Source organism: Passer domesticus, chromosome Z (assembly GCF_036417665.1).
Source record: "Passer domesticus isolate bPasDom1 chromosome Z, bPasDom1.hap1, whole genome shotgun sequence".
NCBI lineage: Eukaryota > Metazoa > Chordata > Aves > Passeriformes > Passeridae > Passer > Passer domesticus.
The window spans coordinates 29,341,337-29,356,716 of NC_087512.1; the positions used below are offsets into that span (position 1 = coordinate 29,341,337).

At 36.7% G+C, this 15,380-nt stretch overlaps 1 protein-coding gene across 1 annotated transcript in view; it reads left to right on the top strand.

Moving 5' to 3' along the window:
* The window catches only part of LOC135290345 (uncharacterized), a 33,754-nt gene that overhangs the window by 8,853 nt on the left and 9,521 nt on the right, over positions 1–15,380 (top strand). The window contains exons 2-7 of the mRNA XM_064404261.1: positions 3,735–3,935; positions 6,943–7,112; positions 8,999–9,121; positions 11,117–11,158; positions 13,275–13,363; positions 14,925–15,017. Coding sequence (XP_064260331.1) covers positions 7,001–7,112; positions 8,999–9,121; positions 11,117–11,158; positions 13,275–13,363; positions 14,925–15,017 — 459 coding nt within the window. The 5' untranslated portion in view covers positions 3,735–3,935; positions 6,943–7,000. The remainder of the gene's footprint in view (positions 1–3,734; positions 3,936–6,942; positions 7,113–8,998; positions 9,122–11,116; positions 11,159–13,274; positions 13,364–14,924; positions 15,018–15,380) is intronic.

The window sequence follows — 15,380 nt, forward strand, 5'->3', positions numbered from 1 at the left end:
ACCTGGAATTATACCTCCTGGCCCAGGTACACATGCAGCCTGCATGCATGGTTCATGTGATATGCAACCTATGTTATACAACCTGCTCCTTACTAAAAAATGCAGCTGCAGCAGCAGCATCAAATCATTACTCAGTATAGCATCTGAACAACTGTATCAAAACAAATTAAAATGCTTTTGCCACATAATACATTTTTCATTGCATTTCTCCTTGTTGTGCTTTAATCCAGAAGGTAACTAAACAGTTGTGGACCCACTTTCTACCACCACCCTTCCCCTGTGTCCCCTCCAACTTCTTGTGCCCCAGATTCCTCACTGGTGTGGCAATGGGAAGACCTGCAAATTCCTTCAGTTAGTGTCAACACCACTCAGTAAAATCTAAAACATCAGTGTGTCATCAACATTATTCTTATCCTCAATCTGTTACACAGTACTATACCAACTAGGGCAAAAAATTAACTCTGTCCCCAACAAAACCAGAGCAATATCCACCCTTTATTCTGTATCATTTATATCATGCCCAGGTTCCACTCTTCCCAAGGCATCCTTCCCTGTCTTTTGATACATACACAGAGATAACATTCCCTTAGTCTGTGGGTCATCCATCTGAAATGTCCATTGAGTAAAATTAGTCTGTATCTTCTGGCTTCTTCTGTCATAGTAGACCTTCAGAGCTGAAGGTGTATTGTATTGGATAATGTCCATCATAAGTCCATCCCTCATTCATTATCCAATACCATGCACCATCTCACCAGAGAGATGGTGCATGGTATTGGATAATGTTCATGATAAGTCCATCCCTCATTCAAAAACCCATTTGTATGTTGCATCTCTTCTTCAGTGGTCCAATGTGTCATAGGCCCACTGAGCTACCTCTCTTCCTCTACCTCTTCCCAGCTACCTTGTGATAGCCCTGCTTGGAGTAGTCTGCTTCCTGATCGCTCTTAGAGGCAGCTGCTTTATCCCTTATTAAATAATGTCCTCTCCTGTTGCTGTTGAGACAGTCATGACACAGAAGAACGCTATACAATTTCAGAAGGCTTCTCTCTTTATTATAACAGCATGCTGTCTTTTATACATTCCCAACAAAGTTTATACTTATTCATTGGTTACAATAAATCAACTCAGTGTTCATTGGTACAGAGCAGTCTCCACCACTGTTTTCAACGAACATCCAATTGCAGGTTTCTTTTGTTTATCTTTTCCTTCTTCTTGGTTTCCAAGTCAACAACCTTGTCAGAATTCCTTTCAGGGGTAAACACGGCTCTTATCAGCTTCTTTGTCAACTAACTCTTCCTAACTCACAGACCAACTGTCAGCCCCTTCCACACACTTCTGCTTACAGTATTTCTCCTTGCCTACAAGCACAGCTAATACTGGCATAGGCTGGTTCTCTGGTTCAGCCATGGACTTTGCTCTCAGTTCCAGAGACCTTCCCTCCCTGCAGCAGGCACTGAGTTCTGCTGAACAGAGCTCAGTCAGCCTGGACCAGGCCCCAGTACATTGCAGTGGTTTGTGTCTCTCTGAAATTATCTGGTGACAGATCATCTTTCCCAAATATTTTAATAAATTTTTCTGGATTCCTCACTTTTTCAGAGGTGAAGTTCCAAAACACTAGGAGATGCCCACTGTCCTAGGTACTTGCCCATCCTACCCCACACTCTCTGCCACTCATAACTATCCAGACTTAGGGCAGATCCCTGGGTGATGTTCTTACCTAGTTGTGTAACCTTACACAAGACCTGAGACACATTCATGTGCCATAGCAATGCAAAGGTGCTGGTTTGGACACCCTGGGGATAGTTTCCAAGAGCTGTTGTAACTCACCTGGAGGAGAAGGGAAGGATGGCGGAGAGTGTCATTCCCATGGATGGACCCTTGGAGTTGTAGTTATGTGTCATTCCCAGCAGGTAGCTCCTGCGGTGCAGATGTAGCAGCAATGCTGGGTGTACACACTGCCTTAGTCCTGCCAACAGGCATCTTATCAAAAACCCATGTTACAAAGCACAACATCATCATAACCTTAACCCAGAGCTGAGAAATGACACAACAGGGAACACACACAGCAAGCAATGTGTTATCCAATGCAACTCTGAGAGCACACAACAACATTGTGATTAAATAAATCAACATTGTGGCCAGCAACTATTAAACCAATGCAACTAATTGCTTATAACACATTTATTTTAACATGTCGGAACAGTGGTTATCTTAACCCTTCACACCCATGGGTTGGGTGCCAAAATGGACCCTTGTGGTTTAATCCAGCAGGCAGCTAACACCATACAAACCACGTGCTCACTTCCCTGTCACCACCCCAGGATGAGTAATAGAACTGGGGGAAAAAAAATATTAAATTCACCCGTTGAGATAAAGACAGCTTAATAGGCCAGAAACAGGAGGGGAAACAAAAATAACTACCATTAAAATTAGAATATACAGAACAAGAAATGAACAATGTATCTGCTAGCCACCTGCTAGATGACACACAGCCAGTTCCCAAGCCCCCAGCCAGCTTTATCTGTGGCTGATGTTACTGAGCTTTACACCATATAGTATGGAATATCCCTCCAATCAGTCACGGTCAGCTCTACCTGTGTCTCCTCCCAGCTACTCGTGTCTCCCAGCCTCCTCACTGGTGGTGTGATATGAGAAACAGAAAAAGTCCTTGTCTTAATGCTTAACATTTCATCCATCAGTCTGTTTCAACATTATTCCCATCCTAAATCTAAATCACAGCATTATGCCATATACCAGCATGAAAATTAACTTTATTCCACACAAAAGTAGGACAATTGTGTATCAAAAGGACAATCTTACACTACACCATTTAGAAACTTCTCCACATTTGCAGGCTGTTTGGGCAATAGACAAAGACTTGAGATTTCTAACTATCACATTGCTTTGTCACCAAGTGTGTGTTTCAGTAAAGTCTTTCTGTTGACCCAATACATTACCAGTGTATGGTGGCGGCTTAGAAAATGGAAAAGACTTTTCCTAAACCAAACACAGATAAATTATATAACCTTCTTTACATAGTGAACAAACTCTAGATAAGTAGCTTCTATTCTAGCAGTAGCTTCTTGATTTTAAGAAAACTTTGGCCAAAAAAAAAAAGTAAATGCAGTTGGTTTTAGGGGATTTTTATAATTTCAGTGGGATAAATAAAAATGTTACTCACTCCTGTAAAAATGCAAGGCTCATTAATTAAAGAAAAGGTTAGATAATATTAATAGGAAGGACTCACCAGTAGGAGTGAAGGGTTAGAAATGCAAATAGGTAGATAAGGCCAACTAAATGTGCTAAATTTGATAATAAAACCTATGTATTACCAGGGCTTCATGGGTAAAGAAATTTATCACATCCACTTAGCAGTTCACTCATTTCCCAAGCAGTCCAAGTATTCCCATTGATGCAATGCAGGCAAAGCCCGCTTGATAGCTGGGTAAATGTTTAAGCAGTAGGTTTGTTTTGAGCTCCCTGAAACAGAGGCTATGCTCCTACTTTTAGTATGTCTATATTACTGTAAACCCAGCATCTGCACGTAACTCAGCCCTGGAAGAATGACAGCTAACAAGAACAATAATAGTGACATAAAATGTAGGAATAGAATGCACAAAGCTAGTGGCTAAAAATTTGCATGCAGCTCTAGATAGAAAAGCTTCTGTGGCATAATAGAGAAACAGGCATTTAAAGGTTTGCTTCTACAATTTCCAACTCTCTTGTAATTCCAGGAACAGTTAGAACCATTGGAATGTTGATATAAATGAGAGTGTGTAGAGATCTAGAAGATTAGATCCACGTCAGACTTTTGTTTTATTCAGAGGTTTGGCTTCCTGCCCTCTGTTCAGGCAATAAATTGGCTGTATCAGAGCTGCTTCTAGCATTCTGTTCAGTAGAAGTATCCCAGCAGAGACAAAACCACACAAAATAAGGTAAGCAAGAATGGCAGATTACAGCAGGATTAAATAATTTAAGATTATGTTATCAGACTGTTTGTTGAAATTTTATGAGTGATTTTTTTAAGTTGACGGTAAAGTTTTCTTAAGAAATCTCTTCAATTTTTTGTATTCTTGTGTCTAGTTTAGATGATAGATTTTGTAAAGCATTGTTTGAAAGAGACTATAACCTCATTTTTTATTAGCTATAGGATGCCAAAAATTATTTTAATCCACTATTAAATTGGAATAAACCTGGAGGAATTACTATCTCTACTAGCAGTCCTGACAGCTGCAACCCAATACACTCAACTAAAACAGTTCTGACCCTGTAAGGATCTTAGACATATCATGACAGGAATTTGTCAACACAAATGAGATAATATACTGTCAACAACAGTATGAGATAATATTTGGAACATACCACCATATGGATGAACTCCAAAATTCTAAATGTTGTTTTTATGGACTGAATTTGATTTAATTTTATGATCACATGTATCTTGGGGTTAAATGAAAGAGAGAACAAATAAAATCACAACAGGAGCAAGAGAGGCTATATAACAGGTTTTCTTTGCTGTCTTCTTATCAATGAATAATATAATCAATGTAGTAGTAAAAAAATTCAAATTTCCTTTGCTTTTAGTATGATCTTGTTGTCATTGACCACAAACATACTCATTAGTTTATCAGGAGTAGTTAGATGGCTGCTAGTTTCAGCTGTTTAAAGAACTTTAATTCCCTTATACTCAGTTTGGATGCAAAATGAAACTAATCAGATCCAAGTTATGAAAACAGTGGTTCACATGTCTGCAGCCATGACCAATATACAAATCTTCTCAGTCCACTTCAATGTATACCTTACAGAAGAGAGAAAAGAACTGAGCAAATAGGTATGAAAGACATTAGGATAAAGAAATCAACATAAGAAGATATACACAGCATAAAAGACTATGACAAAGAATGAAAAATGGGAGCATAGGTGACATATCTATAAGAACATGTAATGACAGGAAAGGTTTCTTGAAATGGGAGTATTTGTATGTCACTCAGTCTGAAGGAATATATGGCAATTCAAGGTGTGAAAGCTTATTTATTGTAGGGAGTTTTAATTGTTCTGGAGAACAGCTAATTGGCTTCTGAGGAGCCAACAGAAGTAAAGTTCTACCGCAACCTTTTTTATTTTCTACTTGTTTAAACAAGACAAAGTAATTAAAATTTAGTACAGTCCTTCATAACATCAAGGTTACCTGTCCATAACTCATAGAAAGTTTCTTCAGAATTTATCCACTTCCTAAACATGTTTCTGAAAATGTCTTTGGACTGGTCTGCCCTCTTCAGGAATTATTCAGTCCTGACTTGTGAACATTCTCCTCTTTTTCTTACCATTTTAAGTATTGCAGGTGCAAGACTCTCAACATAGATCAAAACCAGGAACTGGGATCTTCAGAACTTCTGATCAAGAGCAGTCAAACTAGAATTACACTTGTTTTTAGTAGGAAACTTGAGTAAGTGATGGTGTGGTTTTGAGCTCACAGACCCAGCAAAGCCCAAAAACTTTGTTAATGAATGCCTAGAGACAAGATTTCTCAAGATCCACAAGGTGGCATTACTGTCCACACACACCATAGAGCCCGATTCACGTGGAAGTTTCCAGAGACCAGTTTTCTAGTGAAAAAAACCCACAAAGAGTGTTTTCTTTTGTTAAGAATTCTCAGTTATAAAGCAGTTTCAACCAAGATGAGGAAGACCCAGCCTTTTCGTTCGACTGCAAGTTATCACTCACGATATGAATCCTATTGACAAGGAAGTGTAATACCATATAATAAATGTTTCATTTTCAGTGATCTAACTGAATGTTGTTATAACTAGAGTTGAAGAGAGTGAATAAGAGCCTTAGTTTTCCCTTTTAGTCTGGTAACAAGAGAACTGCCACAGACAGAAATTTTTAATTTCATGTAAAAATTTAATACGAAGATTTGTATCAGGGAAGTGAGCCAAAGCAGAAAGCAGAACTGCCCTACTCTTCCTTGGGTGAATTTACAAACCATTACACTTGTGTCAGAGCCATAATCTTTCTGGTCTGACAGATATTTAATTATTCTGTGCAAAGCTGTGTGGGGCTACCCATCTTCACGTGTTTTATTCACCAGGATACCAGACAGAATTGAAGCCCGTTGTTTTCTTTGGTCTGCACTTGTCATAAACACTTGTCATAAACAGATGACTTCAGGAGAGCATGTAGACTTCAGAATTTCAGCTTTCCTTCCTTTAAACCAAAGTAATGTCCTTAGCTTTTCTGAAATGCAGTGATTTAACTTGCAACTTTGGGATACCTTAATAGCTGCCTGGGTGGTTTCACCATCAAAGTAGTTCACATTCTTAGACATCAACCTCTCCTTCAGGTATTTAATCTGATATTCCTTATTAGTTATAACATATTCCTCAAGTTTCCAAACTCAAGTCCTCATTTCTAAGGCAAGATTTCCTGAACCTCGGTTTAAGATTGCTATATACTTACGTATACCTCTGAGAGTCAGATTATGCTGTTTTGAAGTTAGCCCCATTTTCAATCACTTATGAATACATTTTTTTTCTTTGACAATTATCTTAGACTGTATCCACAAAATGAATGTGATTTTCCAATTCAGTTAGCAAAATGTAGCTAGCTTCCTATGATTGACAAACAAAAACTGAAGCCACAAACACTGCTTATGTATTATCCAAGGGGAAGTATTTCAAAATATATTCATTCAACACAACTGTGTTATTCAAATGTGTTGGTGTGTATCTTAGTGAAAGTTTAGGTAGTTAACTGATTAGCCATCACTGGAAATGCAGGTTTTTTTGCTTTGCAAGACAAAAGCTTGGGGATCATGCAAGAAGTCAAACATTTTTTGAGTTTATCTACTTCTATTAACTGTCATTTATCAAAATTATATTTGAAAACTTGCTTCTCAATGGAAACACAAAGTCTTGTGACAAATTTGAACTCCTACTTTAGGACTTGAAAAGGAAGTCAAGTGAGATCATTGTCATCAGATTTCTTCAGCTCCTCCACAATGCTGCTCCGCTCAGGCCGTAGAAAGCCCTATCAAATGCCTCCCCGTAGAAGGCAGTCTGTGAAGAAGAAATTTCTGCTTAGAACGATGAGAACAGCTGCTGGAAAGTCAGGTAACTCTTACCTGAGTGACAGATATGTTTGTAATGTTGAAAAGAATATTCCAATCCAAGGCAAAATCCAACAAAATTAAGCATGCGGAACAGCTTTTCTATAACGCTGTCAACATTTAAAATATTTGGTGAAAAATAGACCACAAAAACTACCTTTAAAATAACCAGAACAGAAATACTTTTTAAAATACTGACATTACATTTTTCACCCCACTATGTTCAGACCAGTAATTCCTGATGTACAAATGTACCTCCCTGGAAAAGGGTGAATGATAAGCAGACCTGCCAGCCATTCTAGTCTGGGCACTGTACTAGTTCTTGCAATTCTAGTTATAAGTAGAATTTTTGCACTATAACTACTTCAATATAAAATTTTTAAAAGGTTTGCTATATTGATTATTGTAGCTGTTCTGTTGCTTTTTAGAATAACCCATCTTTTTTTCTGGAAGCCTGATTGCCAGCTGCCTTTGAAGAGAAAACCTTTGTCCAACTATACATCAGCTACGCATGTAATCAAAGGTCCAACACAGAACCTGCCACTTCTAGAGTGTGTGATTCCAGCTGTCAGGATGTGCATCATCCTTCTCTTTCTGCAGAGTTTCTGTTCAGCCTAAACAGGGTGGAAAGAAAGCTTTTTGGAAACAATGCAATTTTTTCAAAATATTTGCCTAAATACAGATGTTTCAGAGGAGGTATTTCATAATAAAATAAGTAAAAAAGTTTTTGGTGAAGTCAAGCATTCCTAAAACATTATGCTACTGCTGATACATTCTGTGTATCCTGTTTCATTTGCCTAATTATTCTGGCAAAGACAGGATTTTTTGTTTCACAGCATACCCTGGAGGTGTTTGTTATCTCAGAAATGCTTAACTACATTTCAAGTATCAAATCTCTTCCAGTAAAACAATGTGCAGCTGAACATAATAAAAATTGTGACTTATAGTGTTATTCTGGAGGTGTCTGATATCCAAGTGTCTGGACATACATCCTTCTAACATCCAGAACAACACAGTTGTGTTTAGGAATGAAAGGGAATAATTTCCCTCCTGGAAGCTTTTAGCTAGAAGGACCTGGGTTTGTTGGTTTGTTTTTTGGTTTCTTTTTCAGGATGAGATGTCCAATCTCCAAACTAAATGCTGCTATTTTAGCTAGCCATAAGCACTCTAACGTAAAAGTCCTATTTATACCCAGATCCAATATTCAAAATGCAAAGTTGGGAAATGGACAAGTACTTACCTATGAAATACAGGAAACTAGTCTATAAACAGTATGCTGCAGAGAAACATTCCTTACTTGATCTCTTCTTTTCTTCATAAAGAAACTTACAACTTTATTTTTCACATCTTTCCACTCAAAGATTTCTGTGGACAGCCTTGCTTTGGCTCAGGCTTCCCACAGAGCTCCATTGGCTACTCTAAGTCTACTCATTAACCAGCCAGCTGTAAATGTGGACCCACTTACCCACATTCAAATTCATCCTGTCCCAATTAATCTTTAGTCTTTTTCAACATAGCTATCTGCATGCTGTTCACCATCCCTCTTTCTTACACTATTCCTCAGGCTCTTGACTTGAAAGCTATTTTGTCAAACTCAAGCTTTCACATGTTATTTCTCTAAAAGGTTGAGATATATATTTTCTGGTCACTGACATAACCTTCTAAGCAAAGAAATGTTTATTTTTCCTTCTTCACACCAATACCAAGCCCTCAAAAATGCTGCTTAAGCCCACTGGATAATTTCTAGTATATGTTGTTTATATTGCTCATAGTTCAAATATACATAGATTATCAAGTAAAGATTGTTTAAAAATGCACTTATCTTTTTCTAATGGAATGTTGTAATTTTTCTGTTGATAATAAAATTAATTATAACTCACTTTTTATTAGCGTTTAGCCTGCGAGAAACATTGAAATGTTATATACTAACTGAAGATTCAAAAACAGTGCATTTTGATATAGATGAAGATGGTCATCATGAAATATGTACCAAGGATTCACAATCCCATGAAGGTAATGTTCCTTGTGTACCAAAACTCATCAACTGTATGTACAGTACTCAGGAAATTTTCAAATGTACTATTATGTGTCATGTGTCCCTGAGTCCCTCTCTCCAAGAAAGACATCGAGGGGCTGGAGAATGTCCAGAGAAGGGAAATGGAGCTGGGGAAGGGTTTGGAGCACCAGACCTGTGAGGAGCAGAGGAGGGAGCTGGGGGTGTTTAGCCTGGAGGAAAAGAGGCTCAGGAGAGACCTTATCCCTACAGCTGCCAAACAGGAGGGTGTATCCAGGTGGGGGTGGGTCCCTTCTCACAGGTAACAAGAGGCTGGATGAGGGGAAATGGCCTTGGGTTGTGCCAGAGGAAGTTTAGATTAAACAGTAGGAAAAATGTCTCTGTTGCAAGTGCTGCCAAGCTTTGGAACAGGGCTCCCAGGGAAGTGTTTGTGTCTCCACCCCTGCAGGGATTTAGGTGTTTGGGTGTGGTCCTTAGGGACATGGTGTACTTGGCAGTGTCAGATTATGGTTGTATTCAATAACCATAAGGGTCTTTTCCAATCTAAATGATTTTGTGATCCTGTTCTCTGTAGACATAACACTATATTGGATCTGTAGGAATATGGATAATGACACAAGAAAAATTTTATCCTGATTTGCAGTAAGCATTTGTATATTTAAATGATAAGATTATATTGTTCATGCTCATTTGACTTAGTGGAAGTCTAGACATTTAGCTCAAAAGGGAGACAAAGGAAAGATAACACTCAAGAACAAATGCAAAATGCAAGAACAAATGCAAAATGGAGAATAGAGCACATTTTGGAATTTGTGAGGTCATTTTGTTTTTAATTGAACTCTTTTGTCTCAAATGTGGCTTCAATATCTGACACCAAAGATACTATCATAACTATCATCATGCAAAGACTTGTTAGAGGACATAATTTTGGTAGAGAAAAGTTAAATAACATCAAATACAATTATTCTAGAATGATACAATTATTCTAGAATGGTACCATTTCCAGAGATGTGAAAGTAGGAAAAAAACTCAATAAAATAGCTCTTTAACCAAAATAGAGGAAAAAGTTGAAATCATTAAGTTAGCTATTGAATTACTGAAACTTTCATTCAATTAAATTGAGAATAATGCCAGATACACTGATAGGGTACTTAAGTGTCTTTTTTATATCTTTCAGTATCTTTTCCTTGATAAGTCCATCAAATTTTGGAGTCACTCAGACAATCATTATTGTTAATTTTTGAATAGAACCAAAACCTGTGTAGGTATACAATGGAAGCAGTTTGTGAACAGATACATAGTGTGACAAGCCTGATGTAGAAGGTACTAATATTCCTAGAACACAAAAACACAACCAAACCAAACAAACCAAAACAAAAAAAACCCCAAAAACAACAAAAAAGGAAATGCTGTGTAATATTATTGTGCACTTAAGCACCAAAGACATATATTCATGATGCAGTTAAGACAACATAATAATAGGAACAAATTGTAATGAGTTTGGGACATTTTTGCCAGAAGTGGGTGATGTTTTCCCTGGCTCACTGGCTGTGTGATTCAAGCTGATGTTAGAAAAGCCAGAAACAACCTGCTATTATTACCTGATGCCTTCCAACCCCATACATTTCATATTAGGGTACTCACTTTCACTGCCAAAGCAATTCAGGCTCCTCTTTAATAGCATACTATGCTTTACAGCTGGTCACCAGCCTCTTGTTTCTTAGGTGCAATCTCTGTTGCAAAAGATAATTAAGCACTCAATACACTTTTTAGGCTCAGTGTCAGAATTCAGTGTACTTGTTCACAAGTCTAACTGTACAGCCTTACAGGGTTAAATGGATTCAGAAACCCTCAAGAAAAGAAATCTGATATCTATTACACACTTCTTCTCAGAGTATGTTTCAAAACAATTCATGAAACAGTTTGTATTATTTTTAAATCTGAGAAACGTAGCTCTCTAATTCCACATATTTGTTAAATACCTTCTGTTTTAGATATTGCGTGGTTAAGCATGTTCACAAGGACTGAAGCAGCAGGTACTGATAAATCTCTTGGGGAACAAACAGGTATCATCTCTTTGTTTGGGTCTGGTTTTGAAGATACATTTGAGTGTAGGAAAAGAAGGTAGTAGTGTTTTTCACATAGACTTACCATTAGAAGTAACATATTTTAATCAGATTTTTCACTTAGCTCAGGTTATTGGACAGGTCTAAAAATAAAAAAGCTTTCTGTGTTCCATAAGAAGAAATCTTCAAAGTTACAAAATTTGTAAATTAGGAGTAGTGGCTTGGACTGAAAACAAATGTATGTAAGGGAATGTATTGTATGCAAACTGGAACATACAATTTTCTTGTAGAAAAGTCTGGGTGTTCCATTGCTGGCGTAGGAGTCTTAAAGTGAAGGCTCGTTTTAGCAGGAGAGGAAAACCAAAGAGAAATTAATATGAAGAAAGAGGAGGCATGCTTTCGGACCTTTCATATTGTATAGTTACGAAATTATTGAGAAAATCAAAGACATATATATATATATTAGTTTAGGTATTACAGTGGAAGAAAAATGCACTCTAATTCCAATCATCAAGAGTTTCTGTAACCAATAAGAACAAATCTGGTTCAGTACTGTGCAAGGGACAAATGAGGATTTCTAGGGAACAGTATAAAAATACTGATATCCCAAAGCTTTACATTTTAGGGATATCCCTAAGCAAAAAGGTTTTTTACTTATTTAATTTCAAGGCATTTTCTTTGCATGGATTTTTAAATTGCCCCTTAGACTCTGGTAACGTTTCATTGACCAGAGAAGCAAGGTAATTAATTCAAAAGCCATCAGAAAGTGGAAGTGTCATTGATATATAAGCACAGAAAGGTTCCTTATTTTCCTTGCCATTCTCTGGCTGCTTGATGGACCACTTGTCACATCTTTTAGAGGTGATAGAGAAAGCTGGGCTTCTTTGGACTTACTCAGAAAAAACAATGTATAAGCAAGTCACAATAAACTCTAGATGGAGAAAGACAAGGATAGTTAGGATATAAGTCATGTTGATGGATGTCCCTCATCAACTGGGTGGACTACTCCTGCAAACCTCTTTTGTTGTCAATCTTACCTTCAAGAGAGAGCACTCTTGACTTGGATAAGAAACCTCTCTTGCCTGTTGATGTGTCTCTCAAATGCTACAACTGAAATTGGACAATTGCAGCTGAAGCAATTTAAGGTGATGTCACAAAAAGTAATAAAAATTACAGAATTGTAGACCTGCTATAGTAGCCTACTATGTTTATCTAAATACTCATTTTAACTGAATAAAGCATAATCAGTTTGAGTTTTTCTCAATTTTTAACAAGGATTTTTATGCTCTTTTCATGCTATAGCTGTCTCAGAGCTGCAGCTAAAAATATAGATCAACTGCCGCTTTCTTTTGTATTTTCTGCCTTAAATGGAACACTTGTCATACTTCTAAAAGCACAAGTGGTGTTTTTTGAAGTAAGTTTGCAAGTCAGTGAGATAAATATAGCATTACTGAGCAGTCACTAATGTAATGGGGTTTTTTAAGGTAATGCTCTTGTGTGCTGTATCAGTTGGCAAAGGGTACTTTAATTTAATTACTTTTTGTTGACATCTTGAAGTAGCAGAAGGTAACAATGAACATTGTCAGTTTAGCAGGCTGAAGAATATCCCATATTATTGATAACATCTTACTTCCTGCAGCTGAAAAAACAGTGTTAGCTCAAAAATTGAATTAATCCAATGCATCCACAATTACAATAGTAGAAAGATTTTTATCTAGAAACATGCAGAAAGTAGAAAGGAAAAATTGCTACATTTCCATATTGACACACACATTACACATATGAGTTATCTACCACTACATAGGCCTTTGTAGTTCACCTGACATGTAGTAATGAATAACTGATATTTCATACACTGACCATAAAAGTAGAGAAATAAACTATATATATGGCAAATTTAAAGTCTCACAAAGTCTCACAAATGCTTAAAATACTTTAGACAACAGAATGGTATCAAGAGTGATTGTATTTATTTCTGTTCCCATGCCTATAAATTATGTTTTCTCTTTGTAGAGAACATTCAGCTCTTTTTGATTTTATAAAGTGGTACTGATATTATTACAATATTCTCCTCTGTGGAAAACAGATTCTAACAATTTGGTGAGCCTCACACAGAGATCAAAGCTTAATGAATTTGTCCTGTTGTGCAAGGGTAAGAAGCATCTCTCTCTGAAGGTAAGAAGTTGTTTATTTTCTTTATAATGTGCGGGTGTTCTGTCTTAGTATAAGACAATTTCCCCCACAGAACTTTTCAAATTCATTTTTCTTACCTCCTTCCATATTTCATACCTTCTCAGTGTGTCCCTTTATTCTTTTTTTGGGAAATACTCAGAGAAGATTATTGCAAAAATTTTTGGGTTGGGTAGTTGACTACCGCCACTAGAAGATAGTCAGGGATTTTGGAGTCCAGTTTCTGTAGAGGAAGAGTGATCTTCTTAGCAAGAAAACATGCAGGAAAATAAGAAGGGAGTAAAAAGCAGAAATCTTGCCTTGGAAAAAGATGAGTTTTAGATGGAAATTATTTTCTTCCAATGAACGTGCATCACAGGACAAGGAATGTGATGGAGAGAAAACACAGCTGAACATCCAGTTTCAAACATTTGCCATCTGGTGTCTAAGTATTCCCATTTTCTTCAGTCTTGTGAAGGTTTTTTTTCTGATAAGAAGGGAAGGCAAGGCTAGTCTTCCCAGAGAGGGATTATAAGCATTGCTAAAATCTGTCTGAGGAAGAATGCTGTGTTGCAATTTACCATCTAAAGCAGAGCAAAGGTCCAAGAAGCTCCGGTTACAGGTATGTTGAGATAAAGAATAACCCTTCGCCTAATGTCACTCATGCATGATGGTGTAAAAAACCAAATGCTTCCTCAAAAAATCTTGGATGTTTTCCATTTGTTTTTAACTCACAAATGACTCTCCATAAAATCTGTTTCCCAAATTCTTCTAGGAAAATATGTATTGTAAGATATATAAATTATATTTTTACCCTGTTACTCACAGAAAGGGATTTTCCTTTCTGTCCCTGAAACAGCAACTATTTTTAAAGGATTTTTCTGGTTCAGAGGTTGCCTTCTCATAAACCAATTGTCTGAAGGGTGTTCTACGGAATCAACGGAAGAACTGAGTGTTGAGCCTTAATGGATTTTACTTTCCAAGTAAAGTAAAATTTTAAAATATTTTAAAATAACTTTAAAATAAGAACTATTTTAAAATTCCAGGTCATACCAGATTTTGTTTCTTGACATAACTGAAGATGAAGTAAGACATACTTGGTGTCTACCAAATATGTAAAAATCTTGGAAAGATCACAAACCTTTATTTTTCCAGCACAGTACAAATAATTTCCTTAGTTTCAACAAGGATTCTGGTATGGAACAAGACAAGACTTGTTATCTGGAAAATGTTTTGGTATCCTGGTACAATATGGCTCAATCAGGGTTGCGTTTCTAAATAGGACCTGGGCACTGACCAGTTTGACAGACTGTCTTGAGTATCTGCTTTCAACTCAATTCATTTTTCATTGCAAATGGTGAAAGGGGAATATATTAATGGAATTTTTTCAATAATTTATCAATTTATTAATTTGGGATTACTTGAATGTAATAATTAATGAACTTCCCAAAAAATATAGTTTTCTTTAGAATTCATCACACATTTGATGGGTTTGAAAAGCAAAATAGGATGAAAAAATTACCAAATTAAATTACAAAATTAACAAATCTGTATGTTGTAAACACAGGTCTTAAAAGCATCCTGTTCAGAGCCAGATGGTCCTTTAGTGGAGAGATGTAAAAGGAAAACTTGCGGCCATGAAGATCCTGACTTTAAACAGGTATACGATTACGATCAAACAAATAAAAACCTGTGTGTGAGATTGTGTATGCAAATACAGATGTGTAAAAAGGGCAGCTAAATTCATCCTGTTACTTATTAAGTGACAAAACTGCTTATTTTTCTTTCAGCTGTTTTTTTGGTTTTTTCTCATAAAAGGGAAAATACAAAATTTTCCCTTGACTTATATTTATGACTACCTCCTTCAATAAGCAAAATATCTGACTTTCAATTAAAACATGAAAGTTTTCTATATTACTATGCTTATGCAAAATGGAGGGAGACACAAAGTAGATTTTATCTGGTACAAATTCTTTGGCAAGATGCAGAAAATCTGGGTGAGTGTACTAGCAGATAGGATCTA